The 19,219-nt window shown below is 38.9% G+C and overlaps 1 protein-coding gene across 1 annotated transcript; it reads right to left on the reverse strand.

Moving 5' to 3' along the window:
• Nucleotides 1-3,332: 3,332 nt before the first annotated feature.
• LOC137274107 (protein shisa-5-like) lies at nt 3,333-17,604 on the reverse strand. Its single transcript, XM_067807106.1, has 5 exons — nt 17,562-17,604; nt 11,582-11,649; nt 10,925-11,018; nt 9,802-9,986; nt 3,333-7,988 (listed from the first exon to the last, which is right to left on the reverse strand). The coding sequence occupies exons 2-5, from the start codon at nt 11,628-11,630 to the stop codon at nt 7,765-7,767; spliced, it is 552 nt and encodes a 183-aa protein (XP_067663207.1). The 5' UTR covers nt 11,631-11,649; nt 17,562-17,604; the 3' UTR covers nt 3,333-7,764.
• Between the last annotated feature and the right edge of the window lie 1,615 nt (nt 17,605-19,219).

The raw sequence follows: 19,219 nt of genomic DNA on the forward strand, positions 1-19,219 counted from the left end.
CACTTGTCATACAGTTTTTTGCAGCACTGGCCCGTTAATGTTCATTCAGCTTTTCTTCATGACTGCCCTGTATTACTTTACCTTAAGTGTATACATTTTCAGCTATGCTTTTCCTTTTGTGAGTACTATATTTTGACATGAACATAATGATGATAGTTTGACATGAACATAATGATGATAGTTTGATATGAACATAATTACGATGGTTTAACATGAAAATATCGATGATATTTTGACATGAACACAATGATAATATTTTGACATGAACACAATGATAATATTTTGACATGAACACAATGATAATATTTTGACATGAACACAATGATAATATTTTGACATGAACATAATGGTGATATTTTGACATGAACACAATGATATTTTGACATGAATACAATGATAATATTTTGTCATGAACACAATGATGATATTTTAACATGAACATAATGATGATGTTTTTTACACGAACACTGACAAAGCTGATCAATGGTTTGCGTTACCTCTCACTCATGTGCCGGATTACAAGAGAGTAAGGTAATGTGTTTGGTTCGGTTCATGATCTGGACGTGACCTGAACATGACTTCCTCAATGATAGTACTACAGAGTACGTCACGGTCACTGTTGGTACTACACAAAATATATCATCAGCAAGCTACTCGTGAACACCAGGGTCATCTTCAGGAATCAATACTTGTCGTCAAACGCGACTTTGGGGATCGGGTGGTCGCTGACTTGGTGACACATGTCATCGTACCCGAATTGTTCTGATCATTGTACATGCTGTTAATCACAGGAATATCTGGAAAACAGCTGGAATATTGCTGAATGCGGCGTTAAACAACCAACAAACACATCCCGCCTGAAGGCAAATACACTGAAGAACATTTGTACATTGATACAAATACGTTCACGGTATAATACATGGGATGTTTTCGGAGTTTTAGCGCTGACAAGAACACTGCACAGGTCTGTCTAGTATTTCCACCCGTTACAGTTGACCCGGGGATATTTACAAATGGCATAGTGGTATACGAATGGTAGACGTATACTCACATGTATCAGCCAGCACAAGAAAAATAAACACAATGGTTGGAGAGAACATCCTGTTGAGTCGGTCTCCGAGAGTCAGAACTGACTGCAGGACTGACGTAGCTCTTAGATATGTATACTAGTGTACGACTGATAACTAACAACCTCCAGTGAGTGTAATCTCCAGGGAGGAGCATGTTATGTTGATGCCTTACCTCTAATTGTCGATTGGCTACTTTCACTATCATGACTGCATTTCTATATACATGTATACACTTCCTGTATTGTGTCGTTGTGTCAGACCCGTAACCCTTCCATCATGGTATATCCCTGGGCATGCATATGCTAATGCAAAGCCACTGCACAAAGTGTTTAGCCGACGATAAAACTGTTCAAAACGAGGAAAGGATTCGATGACATATGTACAGTGTATTGAACATTCCCCCAGATCTCGTCACATACACACAAAAACCGAGCGTTCATAGCTCGCTCCACATACAATACACTTACCACTGTTGTCAAGGGTGTCACAATTCAGCACAGATAAGTCGCTTGGAGAATACCATATCTAGCAATTTATTGGTGTATACTGTAACCTAGTTTCCACATTCTGTGCACTGATATCATGTCTAGATATTCATGAGAGAGGGAGACAGAGAGAGAGACCGACCCAAATGCACACACACACACACTTCACGCAAGCCCTACACCCGAGAATACACATACAATACACAACATAATATAAATCAACATTACACATACATATCAATATGACATTCATACCGCCGTCAAGGCAATTCATATACAATGTCACGTGTTTTAAAGATAACCATCTTTGTTGGCTATTGGAACATTTCACATAATGATATACATAATGTATATAGTTGAGCATGAACACTGACAAAACACCGGACGTCAAGACCTGGATTATGAGGCAGTACATCCAATACGTTAATGTCTTTGGATCAGTTCGTGAGATGGAATTAAATCTAGAAGATGTTCTTGTAAATGTTAGTACTATACCTATATCTCATCGACAAGTGACCTATCAAGACCCGGCTTAGAACCGATCTTCAGCAACCCGCTCCTGTCATAAGCGGCGATCAACGGGACTGGCTGGGTCATGTCTACTGACTTGGGTCACACATATCATCCTATCCCAGTTACGTAGAACGATACTCATGCGGTTGATCACTAGCCTCGATTATTCAAAGACTGTCGCCATATAACTGGAGTATTGCTGAGCGAGTTGGTTCAACGGCTAACAAACAAACACAACTAATTAACAGCCAAATTGAATAAGTTATGAGTGAGTGGGTGGGTGAGTGAGTGAGGTCTTACGCCACATTTAACAATATCACGGCGGAAGTTATATAATCGAACCCGGGGTTTTTTGGCGTGTCGAGCGAACGCTTTAACCACGGAAAGTGGGTTTCGTTTATTTTCATTCCCAGCCGTTACATTTCCACCTGCCATAATGGTATACAAATGGTAGTCGTATACTCACAAACAACAGCCAGTACAAGAATGATAAACAAAACGGTTGGAGTGAGCATCCTGTTGATTCGAGAGTCAGAGATATACGAGATACGTATGATAGCGTATGATAACTGACACGGTCCATTCATTGCGTGTAACTACAGGAAAGTACCTTTTATGTTGCTAACTTGCCTTTCATTTTACCTTGCCGACTTTTACAAAACACGAAAAGACATTTCTGAATTTACTTATAGCACTGCGTCATTATGTGTAAAGACTCGTGACTCGTGATAAAATGCAGAGCCACATGTGCTCGTAGCTCGCTGACCTACTTGACCTGACCTACGTTTATACATGTTGGGTGTGAGTCAGTTACGTTTTACGCCGCTTTTGGCAATATTCCAGCAATATCACGGCGGGGGACACCAGAAAATGGGCTTCACACATAGTACCCATGTGGGGAATCGAACCCGGGTCTTCGGCGTGACGAGCGAACGCCTTAACCACTACGCTACCCCACCGCCCCTATACATGTTGGAGTTAAACGGAGTTAGATAATGATATACAAAGAAGAGCTGAGTTGGGACCAAGCTGTTTTTTCGATATAACCGATATATGGAGTTCAACGAGTTGGAGTTAATGTGAGTTTACTGTATACTGAAAAATATTAATAATACTAATGATACTTGCGATAATTGTAATTCAATGAACGAAATTAATATCCATTCATCATTCATCCATCCGGACATAACGTTACACACACCATATCTCACGATTTGAAGAACTGGCTATTGACACTGACCCTTGGAACAAGAAAGGAGACAACTCTGAGTTCCTTGGTTTTATTCACACAAATGTCTCTTGCATGACATTCAAAATACACAATTTCATACATAATATTGATATACATGAAAAATAGAAATAATAATCAGTGATAACCTAATAAAGTTTAAGTCTAAGTCAGGTCATATAAGCAATGTGTGTCAGACCAGACCATGTACGGTAACTGCTTACTGAAACATATTACAAAAATTACAATATTTCCTTGAGTAACCACGGTACAGACAAATGACCTAATTTCAAGGATAAATCAATCAACAACAGCAACTGCAGATGGCAAGCATGGAGAGGAATGCCTAATAATTCATTTACAACATGTGGTACATAGTTCGTTCACTGCTGTAAAGATGTATGACTATTACATGATGTCGTTCCTAATGTATTAACTACGGTAAGGCGTTACGATTAGTGTAAGTACAGTTCAGTCATCAAAAATGCATTGTGCAAGTACAGTAAACAGTTTGAAGTGCTAAGATTAGATATATGCCATTGAATTCCGGTAGGCATTCTAACTGTTATGTTAGCAGTTATTTTCTGAATAAAATAATTTCTGTATATGCGGTAGGTGGTATCAGTGTGTGATACACAAGTACTTACCTACGGAGAATATTATAAGGGTAACGCTATTTTTCAGGGCATTATCATTTGCAGAAGCCCGAGGTCTTTCATTAACAACGTTAGACTTCAAAATGTCGATATTTTCATTGCTGTATGTTGTAATTTATGGTACAATTGTTATGGTTGGCACAGGCAGGAAAGAGCATAATGGCACAGGCACATGTGATGAATGTGAGCCAGATATATGGTCAATAATGAACCCAAGTTCAATCGAGCCGTAGGTGATTGAACTTCAACAGCTGAGCTACTTATGACGTCACCTAACAACGGACTTGACAATGGCCCGTCGTCAAGCATTTTGCGGGCATTACCAAGTTACAGTCGACCGCTCATTTCTGATAACACGCGGTCGTTTTAATGATAATTCTATCCATTTTACCTATAAATAGTGTTAGTTAAAGTACTACTACTTCGTTGGGTTATTCGGTTGACTATGATAAATGTATTTCAATAGTGACGTCGCGATTGCCAACGTGCAATTCGATATATATGGAGTTTGAGCAATAACCTAGAATATATTTAATACAGTAATGCTATACTATATCTTTGATACTGGGGATTTCCTGTAGACTGGGAGCAAGGTATTATTTGTCTATTGTATAAATCTGGTGACAAAGATAACCCAGATAATTACCGGGGCATATATCCTTAATAGGTGTATTACGCAAAACGTTATGATCAGTTAAGAATTCTAGACTTAAACAGAGGTGTGATGACCAAAACTGTATCAGTGAAGTACAGGCAGGATTTCAGAAGAAGATAACAATTTGGCTTTATATTCTAGATGTCAGAAATATTCATCAAGGAAAGGTGGTAGGTTTTATTGTCTCTTTGTTGATTTTTCCAAGGCATTTGATTCAATAAAACATTATGTTCTTCTGAACAGTCTTGTCGAAGTTCGCACTGGTGGCGATTTCTCCAAATAATATTGTCAAATGAATGTATTTCAAACTGTGAGCCTGTGTGAGAATGTCTGATGTCAGAATGTCAGGTATTTCCGAGTATTTCAGTTGTAATATCGGCACCCGTCAACGCTGTATACCCGTCTGTGTGCTTTGGCTGAGAAATATGGGACATATAGTTACTATACTGCAGGCAAAGATCATTACTGACTAACTTGCAACAGTTACGGTTAAACTTAAGCACTTCATCCAAGTGTAACTACCATAGACAGTTTAAATCATTGTTCAACGTAGAAGTACATATTTCAGGTGATATTCCTTTTTACTAACGATCTTCAATGGCTAGATGTAGATGCCAAAATTATGGTCTTGCTATAGAAACTGGTAGATACAGTAAGACAGAATAGAAGGATAGGGTTTGTCGATTTTGTAAATTTAAGAAAAAATATTTCATTGTTTTTAAAAAGAAGTATATATACCCGCTCATATCCTGCGTTAAATCCCATTATGTGCTATAAGATTATGGTCAATTTGCTGACATCACGCAATGCTTCTGCCTTGCATTATATATGTTTGTATCTATATATAAGTATGGAAACTTTGAGCCAACACTACAACCCACAAGTACAAGGTTTTGCAGTTATCACCGGTACACAGTAACGTCACTACCCCGCATGGTATGTTGTTGTATCTATAAACAGTAGGGAAATTGAGACTGGTGCACCGTACTGTTTCAATCCCACATTTTATATGTTTGTGTTTATATAAAGATGGGAACTGAGAGTCAACACTATTAATCCATAATTACGCCTTGCATATATTACTGATATACAGTAATGTTTTTATCCTGCACAGGAAATGTCTGACTATATAACGTACGGAACTGTTATCCATCACCACTGACCCAAAGCACTAAACCCTTCGGTTATCACCGGTACACAGTAAGGCTCAGTATTTTAAAACCAAAGATTTCAGAAAAGATTTTTTGTCCATATAATATCAGAAATCCTCACACCTGTTCCTGTTCAGCAGCTATACTCTCATTGTCATATCACTATGAAAGTATGTAACAGGAGCCCAGGCCTCTTTACTGAATAAATCTGTCTGTCTACACGTGAACATAAAATGTCGAAATGTACAATTTTTGTTTGTTTCACCAAACAAGACAATACCTCAGTTAAATTACCACCTTCATATACTAGGACGGCGCTGTTGTCATTAACTACGCGTTTTTTCTCAAAATTACGGAGCTAAATAATAACGAATGAAGACTGTCCTTACATACGTAAACTATACGGGTTTGAATGTAACATGAAGAGTGGATAACACCTTTCTCTAACGATTACGGCAATGCTGCTATCGTATAATCTGTTCTGTACGGTAAACAACTGCACGAGGTACGGAACGTGTTATATCATTATTCAAGTACTAGTATTATTCATGTTGGTGCAACATCAAATACAAATGTTGGCTGTTGTAAAAATTATGCGAGCGAGTATCTGAGGTAATTCTACCCGAATATTATTTCATCGGCGGACTTTCATAAAGTACGAAATAACTGACCTACATTAAGTTCATAGTTGCTGGAAATAATTGTATAAACTCTCGGAACTGTTTGTGTGACTAAGCTACTGGAATCTAGACTACTGAACGAGATTCTAATCAGCATATACAGATCTAATACCCAATGTTGAATAAAACTCGAAACAAACTGGGAATATACACGTGTGTTGAAACACAGAAAAGAAATATCTTTGTACTTCACGTACAAAGATATGAACTTGAGGAGCCCACGCGCGTAAAAGATACATCAGTGGATAGTGTCTAAGAATCGGTTATCTAGAACTAGCATTAAAATATAAAGGGCTTCGATATCGTTGGAATACTGCAAACAATTTGCAAAAGTTTAGAAGTTTAAATATTTCTTACCTTGAAGCAAAAAAGGAGAGAGATGTGACTTCGTTGGGTTTATTCAACGAAGTGTGCCTGTGATGGAAGAACCCAGGATATTGTAACCCACACATCTACTGGTCTGTAATTACCAAGCTCCCCAAAAGTTGCAGTTTCCATAAGCGTTATCTACACTATACTGACAAAGTTTACTACACGACGTAGGTGGTAAGAGGATGATTACCTTAGAAGGCTTGATTTTCTTTATGGTATAGCCATGGTCAGCTGCTAACAATATATCTATGAGTGAGTGAGTGAGTTGGTTGAGTTCTACGCCACACTCTGCAATATTCCAGCTATATGGCGACGGCCTGTAAATAATCAAGTCTGGACCTGAAAATCATGAACATCGTTCTGCGCAACTGGGAACCAATGACGTGTGAACGAAGTCACTGAGCCTGACCCCCGATCCAGTTAGTCGCCTCTTACGACAAGCATAGCCGACGTTTATAGCAGACATGTAGAGCTTGACCAAGACATTTACCACTCCTTGGTTAGTTTTGTACACAACCAAAAACTGTGGACGATTGACATACCGTAAGCGTTCTTTATCAGCAGCCCGAGTATATGACGGATTAAACCGAGATCGAGATTCTTCTAAATCCAGCTTAGTCAGATTGCTACGTAATTTCAGCAGGTTCTGGACAGCCCGGACCATTAGAAATTGTGTCCTTTCTCTTGCCAAACGGTTAACATTAAGTTTACATTCCTTGTAAATAAGCTGTTAAAACAACGTTTGTGGAAGACTTCGTGGCTACTTTCTGGGACCAGTGATAACAATCCTTTGAAGCAAAATCCAATAATCAGGTATTTTTCATGGTAGGATGTTACGGATATTAAATGTTTGGTCCCTGTAAACTGTCAGTTACGCTTCATGAATACCCAAACCAAGTGTGACAACTGCGTGCATGTGTGTGGTTTAGTGCTCTAATGTTGGCTGCATACAGACTAGCCCGACTCTGGAGGGCGATAATCGGACTTGAGAGGCGTCATGGCTTCATCTGTCGTGGCTCTGGCTTGCCCTGTTTCTGTAGGATATGCTGGCGTTGGTCCTGGAGGGTAAGATGGTGGAGGTTGTGTCGTCCCTGCGGGCTGAGTGTACTGTGTACCTGGAGCAGGCTGATGTGGGTAGACGTACCCTGCACTGTATACACCATGGGTAGTGTTTGTACCTAGATTGAAAAAGGCACGATCAGTTGAACATGTAGCGTAGTGTTGTGAGTGAGTTTAGTTTAGTTTTACGCTGCACTCAGCAATATTCCAGATATTTGGCAGCGACCTGTAAATAATTGAGTCTGGACCAGACAATAAAGTGATCAACAGCATCAGCACAGATCTGCGCAACTGGGAACTGATGACATGTGTCAACAAAGTCAGCGAGCCTGACCTCCCGATCCCGTTAGTCGCCTTTTCTGGCAAGAACAGGTTGCCGAAGACCTATTCAACCCTACATGTAGTATAGTAATCCCATCAGTTGGTTAGCAAGCTAAGGATACACGACAGGCCTGTGCCCGACTGACACAATTATGGTAACTAGTAGTCTACAAAGGTTGCTTTTAACTACGCATCAGTGGTTTGTTAACACACTTTTCTAATTTATATAGACTGTCAGATAATCATTTCCATTGTTCAACATATTTCCATGCACTTTCTCCTCACTTTCACACAAACATATAAGGACTAACAAAAGCCGTGGCTGCGAGTATGATACTGAGGCCTAATTACCATTTGCAACCGGATAACATAACGTTGTGTAAATATGCGATGAATCAAAAGTTCAAATATGCTGAAGATCATTCATTATATGCGTGCCCCTAATATCCTTTAAACGTCATCTTAAACTACATCGGAGTGAGTGAGTTTAGTTTCACGCCGCACTCAGCAATATTCCAGCTATATGGAGGCGGTCTGTAAATAATCGAGTCTGGACCAGACAGTCCAGTAATCACCATCAACAGCATCGATCTTCACAAATGGGAACGGATGACATGTGTCGACCAAGTCAGCGAACCCGACCACCCGATCCCGTTAGTCGTCTCTTACGACAAGCATGGGTTTCTGAATTCCTACTCTATCCCGGACCTTCACGGGTCAACTACATTTGAAAGACAGCATGGTCTATAATGAGTGTCTTAAATGAAATCTTCGAAACATTATGGTTTCTGAATAGATGATGTGGGAATAGTGTTTTGTTTCTTTGTCTATCAGAACGTGCCCATTGATTGATGGCGAGTAATGCCATCTCGTGCATACGTGAATAATGCCATGGCGCGGAGTGATACTCGTGTCACAGTAGACTGAATGAGGACGTTTTATTAATGACATGTAGGGTTAGATAAGGAGTCTGTGTCGTGAAGAAGGGATGCAACAAATATGGAACGTCGTACTGGTGACATGACAACGTAATTATAAGGTACGGACTGACACCTTCTTGTCATTAATTTACTTGCAACAAGCCCATGGGCTTTGTCTTGTCCGTCATCGCGTTGTAGATAACAAAAATGTTGTAAATCAATACCATTTAGTTTCACGACGCACTCAGCAATATTCGCTACATGGTGGCGGTCTGTCAATACTGGAGTGTGGACCAGAAAATCCAGTGAATAACAGCATGGGTATAGGTCAGCGCAATTGACAATCGATGACGCATGTAAACCAAGCCAGCGAGACTGACCACCCTATCCCGTTTGTCGCCTCTTGCGAGAAGCGTGGGTTACTGAGGATCAAGTCTAACCCGAATCTTCACGTGTAATGTTATCTTCAAAATGCCCAGGCAGCATCTGCCATAGTAGTGCATTTAGACATTATGTATTAAACTGGAAGATGTCATAATGGGAGATATACAACTGGTTCTTGTTGTGTCTCTCCTGCCATGACATCTCGTGCAATACACTAGGTCCCCATGGAATGGTGCGGAGTTGTATGTCTGTTTGTTTATCTATTTACCCATTCAAAAGCCTGTAAATAATGGTATATGTACAGTACCAGCAGAAGGTAATACAGCAAGAACTTGACCGGTGGTAACAACTTGACCCTGGTGACCTTTTGAACGCTTGCAGCAACGGACACAACAAATGACAGTCAATATAATCACAATGAGCGACAACACAGCACTGCACACTATCCCGATGATCAGTGCAACCGTTGCAATCGTTTCGGCGTCGTTTCCGCTGCAAGAAAAAGTTTGGGCAATATGTGAAAAACAGCTAGGCATAATCGCAGAAAGCATTAATGGAGCGTGGATACCATCAGGTCCAACCATACTACCTCACTCTACAAAATAACCCACAACAACATGTACCCTTATACGTCCCAAGACACAACTATGCCTCCCAAGGGGACTGGATTGTGATAGTTATTGAACTATATGAGATCAAAGATATGCCTGTTACTCTAGTTACACTCATGTGGCTTGTTTATGTACATCAGTGAATGCATGACTGAAGTAGGAATACAAAGAATGTTGGATTTTCCCTGAGTGATTCACCTGAATTATATTTTGGGGTAAAGTTTAAAATAACATAAAAATGTACGCGCCAAATCCAAATGAACAACCCGAATGACACGCGTCACTAACTAGTGTTTTGATGGATAATTAATTAGTTCACACCAAATGCCTTCCGACAGATTAAGAATGAATGCGGTAAACGGTATTAATGTGACACATACACATGTACGTTTCACAGATCTCTCCGTCCGGATAACTGCATCATGTTTCAATGGAAATCTATGGGAATGGTTTGAAAATTCGCCGCCCGGTCCGGAAGCGCGGAGTCCGTTTAAGCGAGTACAATTAATAAACGCAAGTTTCGTTTCACATAAAAATCGCCCGGAAGGCGGGTTTTCCGGATATATGGGGTCCGAGTAAACGGGGTTCGACTGTATTTAAGTTTTCAAAGTAACAATCGAAAAGTGCACATGTCATGGTTCTCTCATCATTTTTCAAACACATGTATCTCCATTGTTTGACAGTGATTCAGAAGCACATACACTGATACGGTTGGAAACGTTGCCCAATATGAGATGAGATATGCCATCGTTAAGAAAGCTTTCTCAGGCTATTTCCACATCGAAATGAAACAGTCATGGAAGAGGATGTACAACTGACCTGCTACAGCAGTACTGCTGGGTAGAGTCCCCGCAACATCCATAGCTACACATGAAGGTCTTGCCGTCATCGTTGCAATAAGTGACGTCATGTGCTGGAAAGGCATTGTCAGTTAACCTGTATGGATCTTACATCTCATTAATACATTCTATACAATTAACAGTTGTAACGTAATTTGAGCTCAAAAACGAAATCACTGTGTTGGATTTAAACGCTTGGTCTGTTCAAACGCAGAGGTCCCAACCCTGAATCAAATAAAAGCGGAGTCATGCCTTGCCCAAAGCAATTCTCGACCCCTGAAGGTGTGAAATGGGAGTTAGTGTGAGCGCGGGATCGGGCCCCTTTTGAGGATGGGTGTCTGAGGGGGGCCTCCCCTACAAGAATAGTTTGCTGGAAATATGCAAGTTCTAGGCATACTTAACCAGATAATACTTGACTCAAATGAACATAATCAAACGGCCATTTACTACAATTCTTTAAAACATGCTAAATTTATGAACATATTTGTATTTTCTAGTTTTTAACAGACAACTCGGAGAGTAGATTTTGTGTCTGAAAATCGGAGTGGTTGGCATCTCTGTAAACGCTTGATCTCGTCTGAATTTATATTATTACAGATAACTGTACATGGCTACAAAGAATAGGTGTCACACCTACCTGAGACAAGATGTCCAAATAGCAACACGCTTACTCCAAGTATGTTCATGATGGTTTACTCTGGAATGCTGCAACAAATATGACCAAATCTCTGATATGTAACGGCCTCATACACGACATGACAAGTGAAACTGTAAGTTGTGTATGCTAGGCGGAGGTCTAACTCCACTGTGACGAGGACACAAGAGCTTATCAGCAAGCAGTAAAGGGTTGAGTCAATGCATACATACATTTAATTTATGATGACATGAGTAGGTCTCCGTTTGGGGCAACTACATACATTGTGTTCTTATTTTGGGTCAGGTTGTGACCAGTGTTTCTCATAACTAAACAGTGACACTGAAACAAAACAAAACAAAACAAAACAAAACAAAACAAAACAAAAAGTTTGCGTTTCTTTGGCTGGTAGGGACTACTAAAACACGCGTGGTAACTGCTACCAGTCCCAAATAAACATACTACTGCACCAACAGCTTCCTTAATTGTTACATTTAACTTTTACATAGAATGATACAGTCCTGCTTGTTTATATTAATTACACCGCTCAAGACCATTAAAAAACGAAACAGACCAATTTGTGAATAATTATGATGAATTCTTTGAACATGCCATACCTGACCTTGGAAGTAGACTATTTTATAACAGACAGTAGCCATGTGCAAATGCTTTAAAGTTCTGACTGGCAATCTGACAGCACATTGCTAAACAGTCTGAGCTATGCATACAGTGCTAAATTAAAATTCGAGTCACACGTGAATGCTTCTTCCTGAAAAGAGTCACTTTCATAATTGTATAGAACCACACTGTAATAGGTTTTGATAAGAGATGGGTAATGTATGTGTACCTTATGCTAAATAGTCCTTGGGCTCAGACAAGCAATATAGTCCCAATGAGGTGAGCAAGGATGAAAACATAAAATGAGATCTCCAATGGGTTATAAATCAGACAGACAGACATTTCACTCAGAAACAGTCATGGTGATATGTAACACAACAGAGCATTTTGCAGCATTTATAGTTTGTGTTTCTTGTTTACATGACATAAAAATAAACATAATTTTTTTTTACACCCATATTTTCACACTGTGGAATAGATATAAGATTTGTAATTGTGGGGAAGTTGCTAAGATATTTCTTAATATATTTATTCCTGAGAAAGTGTATGATTTGCACACATAAAATACACGCCACTCATCGTCAATTAATAAAATACCATTAGATTTACAATAAAGACAGCACCTTTCATTATAGTTTATATAAGGATACCTGTCCCTTTCCACTGCTAGCCTCAAAATTGCAGACCTGAATATAGCATACATACTTTTTAAATATTGAGGAAGCTCATTACATAACAAATATTCTGTACAGTTAGCAGAGATTTAAAATGTTTATAGTAAGCACACTTACTGTTATCTTGAAAAAATGATAGCCATGACTGGAATAAATTGTTGCATAATCCTTGTTTAAATAATTTCATAAAGACTTTTTGATTACCAATCTCCTGAACTATCCAAGCACCAAAACCAAATTGGAAAAGAATATATTTTTCATTCTAGATGCCCACTAGGTGCGACCTCAATTATCTAAAGATAGTAACATGACATAACACTGTCTAAGTAATCTACAACCAGGCATGTTGAAGAGTCTACACCAATATTTTACTGCTTTAGTTGTATAGGTAACTTTGGTATAATTCATAAACAGATAATAGAATTAGAATCTGTCTCCTTTTTTACTTATAAAGATTGCAAAGAAAAAATATGATCAACTGGAAAATAGTCAGCTCGAAACCAGGCTGCGATTGACTAATAATATTATGATCTTCACACCAACACTGAAGGCAACAGTTAAGATGTCTAGAAGCCTTTGAAAATCACCATCTGGCCCTGGAGACATTTGCAGCATGAACTACATGGTGCAAACCTGTTTCCTCAGTAATAAGATCATTAAGTCCTTCTGTTCCATAACTTGAAATAATCATCAACATCTTGATGTAAGCTACAAGAAATGCACTGACCTCCCCCCAATAGGAAAATGAAATGATTATTCCACTACTGATTTGTAATAGGCTGAAATACCACTAAGGGCCTATTTCAGAATCTCCCCAAATTACTTATGAGTCCTCACCAGCATCAACAAACTTCTCCTTTTTTTTACACAAATAATCTTCCTTCTCAGCCCTGAAAACCTTTTCAAAAACGATTTCTAAAATATCAAAAGATATCTAGACTTTCATGGAGTCTCTGTTAGCACTGAGGGCCTTGTATTTGCTATGCTTTAATAACTCTAACTCCCGAGTCAACCATGGAGGCTGCTCATTATGATAGTTACTGAAACATACAGGTGGATAGTCTTCACATGTTCCACAGCATCATGAAGCAACTCAGTAAACAGAGATATAGAATCATCAACACATGTATCCCAAAGATTTAACACATCACTAAGTGACTGGCTGAACAAACATTCAAAATATGATATGTGATTGTTTAGAATGAATGTAAACATAATAACTGAGGCTCTTATCTCAAACAGTAATCAGAAAAGGTCAAAACATTAACTTCCTTTGACCCTTTTATAACTTAAACGGCTTCAAAGAAGTAACTGGTTGTATAATCACAAAGATTTTGTCCTGTTTCGGTAATAACACTGAAACTGCTGGAAGGGACATGTCATTTTGATAATAACATGGATGTAAACAAAACATTTAAGAATAATGTTAAACAATACGCTTTTCCAAGCGATTGACTGGTTATAAAACAATAGATTTATGAACTTCAAATACTGAGGCTTAATAATTCAATCACACTAACCACAGTTTGCAACAATTTTCTATTCTATGCTGTTGACAGCAAGTGGCCGACCACAGCAAATTGCTTGGTTCTCAAACTACCAGTCTGAAATAACTTTGCTTTAAGGAGCAGTCATATATGCTTAATACACTTTCTCTATTGTTTTTCACCAGTGCAGCATGACAGATGTAGTATTATTTATCATGTTTGAGAGTTAAACATAGTTTAACTAAGAAAAAATGTTATTTTCTTGTGAATTGAAAAATAAGTAACATAACTAACTAAAAATCTTAACTAATCAAGGAGTTTGGAAGCACTAACAGTGAATAAACAAAACCATGGCAACTACTGTTATTATATTCTTATTTCATCAACTTTAATACAACTGAGAGACAAAATGTACAGATCTTGATGCTTGGAGTGTTATAATGATTGTTGTGATAATGACATTGTGATGTATTGTTTTTAAATCCATGTCATGTAGTCATGCTCTGTAATTCCTAGCACTATGTTGCAAGATACAATATGATTTAAAAACATGATCCAAAACATGATTTTAAACATGATCCAACAATGTTTCGGTGATGTTGCGACGGCAGCGATGACAAATTTCTTGAAATTTAACTCTCCTGATCTTCCATACACTTGTGAGCTCCTTCAGATATATATTTGTGAAAATTATTGAAATATGCATCTCATTGTAATACAAAAACACTTAGTTTGACTCATGTGTTGCGGTAATGAGACACTTTGAAATCACTCCAATCATAATAAAGGAAGAACAGTGAAGTCCTATGATAAACAAGTCTTCTTTGATGGCCAGAAATGATGGCATCTAATGGAAGCTGATCATTTCAAGGGAGACTATCCATATATTTTTCAGAGCTAATTCTGTCTGTTGCGGTAATGATGATATCTTGAGGCACATTTTTTATTCTAAATTTTCAGATATTTTCTTAAAATATTCATATACATTTGTGAAATAATTGTACCATTACAGTATATTCTTTAAATTAAACCTGACCCAAAGATACATAATCATTTTCAGTTTTGAAATTTCAACACCAATAACTGCAAGAAGTTGGAGTTTGGGATATACATAACTTCATTGTCCAATTGAGGGTTACAGGCAGAACTCTTTCCATTGAGAGTCATCTTAGTGGGGACAGCAAATTGCCGTTTTCAGTACAATTACCCATGCATGGAAACAGTAAAATAATGTCATGGTTCAATTTCAGGCGAGCGACTTGGAACATCAAAGCAACACAGTCTTGAAATTAGTGAAGTACATGATTTATGAGATTATTATCAACTAAACATTTCCTAACAAAGGCAGTTACAACCTCACTGTAACATTCAAGACGTATTTATAACCTTCTGACTAGAGACCATATAACAGATGGCTTGCAGTGAATTTGTAGACCAGACTGGTTCATAGACATGGAAATCCGATGTATTTGTAGACGTACTGAGTGGTGGATTCTTAGATGTTAGTAAAATGAGGAAACCTCAACATCACTGGAGATGAAAATTGATATTATGACATTAGTATAGACGAAAAGTGTTTGAGTTTTGTGACATAAAAAACATTAATAGGTAAGTATATTCGGTGTTGTAAGAAATATGATTAGCAGTGGGAAGGTCTGACAAATTCTTGATGCTAATGTATTAATATTTGAGTTTTGCGAAATAATAAAAAAAAATAATGGGTAAGTATGATCAACATGCAAATACGGAGACATGCTCAGAGGTAGAAGTAGACAAGAAGGATAAGACGGGTCGGTCACGGACAAATAATTAACAACACACTTGAATATACAAATCCAAATTAATATGCTTGCAAAATAATATTATTCAATTATTTATTCAAGTCTATGAAATCACCATCAGTCTGGGCAGGGAGCCTATGTAGAGGGGGAGAAGAAACTCCTCGAAAAGCCGCCAAACGTATGTCTCAGGTCGTTACATAACCAGTGTAGCCAATATGGTGGCAGCGTAGTATTTAAGATTGAGCCTGGTTTATTTTCAACAGCTGATTAAGTTCGCTGAGTGTTATAGCAACTGAAATCCAGCATGTATAAGATAGGTTAATTATTTTGTCACTTCAGTTTAAGTGAAATAATTGGTATTAGTGTCCATATTAGGGCAGTAGATTTGTAGTAAAGTTTCAGGTTGGTAAGTTATAGCTCACTAGCTTCTATTCTCGATTCACTGCGAAGATAGACTAACTTGTGCCAGTAAAAATTTCTTTCACAAATTCGTTTAATTTTTAGGGGAACATACCTTTAGGTGAAAGGTCTTCGCAAGTAATGGTGACAGCTTTATGACTTCAAAATTGTTAGAGTGTAATTGAGGTATGTGAAAAATATGACATTTCGCCATTGAAATGCTATACGCCGTTGTATTAGTATTCCTAGTTACTTCCTCAAAAACATCTTTCACATGCACCTTTAATTCATATGAGGGGAATATACTATCAGCTGAAATGTGTTTGCAAGTAATAGTGACAGCTTCATAATCTAAAAAAGAATGTTAGGGTGTATTTGATGTGTGTGAAAAATGTGACATATCGCCGATCTGCTCTGATCCGCCATTGAAATACTATACGCCGTTGTGTGAGTGTTTCTAGTTATTACTTCAAATACATATTTCACATACACCTTTAATTCTTATGAGGGGAATATACTATGGCTGAAGTTCTGTTAAACCAGGGATAATCTACAAAGTATACACATGTACTAGTACTCTATATAGTCTCCCTGGTTAAACACAACTTAAGTTGCACTGGAAACGAGCCAAGTCACTGTGTGCGTTGGAGCATGAGGAGGCACACGTTAATTAGTACAAATGGTAAAGAAAGCAAGCGAGTGACCTATCCCTGTTGTAGAGTATCCCTGGTCTGGGTAAAGAATTTACCGCGTCTACGAACTAGTTCAGTCTACGAAAACACAGTCTCCCTAACACTAGTAATCGATTACCATATCTTGGGCATATGGTCCCTGTTCTGACGGACACTATTGAACACCTCGATAACCAGGAAGAAAATCACTGAACTCGCCGTCACTCTGTACAAAGCTTTCATAAAATCCAATAATATCGTACAAAACACAATATGTCTTTACATCAGAGAAGGAATTGAGATACTTCCGTCACTCCTCTTTGTTCCAGCTGAGAGTAATGTTCAATGCTTACCTTGTCACTGCGACTTGAGCACATAATTTGGAGTAACCTCCCCTTGTGTATCTCTACTTCCGCATTCCATCGATGTAAACAAACTGCTTCGTGCATTTGTTTTCACTGTACCGCTGTAGCCGGTCTGAGATCTAGACGGTGATTGGCTAGGATTTGAACGTCGATCATACTTCTAGGCTGATCAATTATTTTGCCTCATTTTACACGCTTGTTTTCGCCCCGTGCCTTCACAAACCAAGGCGAAAGTGACCGTCTGTCCCCACGTACTCCTCTGTCACACTCTTAATGTCGCCTCCGACGTTCTCTCGTTTTCTCGAACACTGTCGATTTTTCACTACTTATGATAAATTTTGCAATTACGGGAAATGGTGGATTCCTAGGGTATATTCGGCGAGTTCTTGCAATCAACACCCTGTTCGCCTCACTACCGATATCTTTTAAAAGCCCCTTCCTCGTCCAATGTTAGAGTTTGCTTTCTCATTGCTGAGCCAGGATTTATAATATATCTGAAATGGTGGAGTCCCACGCGGGATTCGAACCCGCACCTTCAGAGTCAGGCACCTAACCGCCTGCACACAAAGTCAACCGCCTAACCCGCTCAGCCACCACGACTTCCACAAGGAGTCAAGCTACCAACCACGGTCTCCCATTAAAAGAACTCTCAACTGATTTATGAGCTGAATTACATGTCCAGGACCACACACCACAACCTTTAGTTTCGATAAGTGTTCTTTAATAACATCCGAGGTGAAACAAGTCTTCAGCAACCCATGCTTGCCATAAAAGGCGCCTCAGCTTGTCGGAAGATACGACTGACGGGATCGGGTGGTCAGGCTCGCTGACTTGACTGACACATGTCATCGGTTCCCAATTGCGGTTCCCATGCTCATGTTGTTGATTACTGGATTGTCTGGTCCAGACTCGATTATTTACAGACCGCCTCCATATAGCTGGAATATTGCTGAGTGCGGCGTAAAATTAAACTCATTCACTCACTCATAGCAGCGCTAAATCAAAATAGACAACCGGATTCTGATTTATTCATCACTTGAATATCTGGTTCGTTTACCTCGTCTCAAAGGGAGCAGTGACGCTGTGTGAGTCTTCATGCTGTAAATACGTATCAGGTAATTTGTGTGAATGGCGGATGCAGCCGGTAGGGGCGGCATGCTTACTCTTTCGCGAACACCTGGTATCCTCTCAGATTTCCAGTGAACCATTCGCATGACTTCACGGCTGTTATGCCCTTCACACAAACGAAACAGTTACTGTATATTTCTGAGGATATATAGTCACGACCTGATACTGCTTGCACTGTAGGTTATGTTGCGTGAAATCTGGTTGTTCTACAGCGTTGTATTTAATGAACCTGGCCGAATTGTAAGCCTTCTGTTATGGATTCGTGAAAGGGACATTGTCCCGTTGTCGCCCATACAAACAAGCAAATCATGGCTAAACTAACCATATTGCGACAATGCCTTTACGCGACATGTTGACCATTTGTCGCATTGTCGCACTTTGAATAATAATATTTTCCATACAACCAAAAGGACGACAATGCGGCATAGAGACAATTTTCAAGGTAAAACAAATGTTGCTTAGTCGTCCTACCTAAGATGTGTTAAGGAATTTTTGTAATGAGCAACAACGCAACATAA

Source organism: Haliotis asinina, chromosome 2 (assembly GCF_037392515.1).
Source record: "Haliotis asinina isolate JCU_RB_2024 chromosome 2, JCU_Hal_asi_v2, whole genome shotgun sequence".
Taxonomy (NCBI): Eukaryota; Metazoa; Mollusca; class Gastropoda; order Lepetellida; family Haliotidae; genus Haliotis; species Haliotis asinina.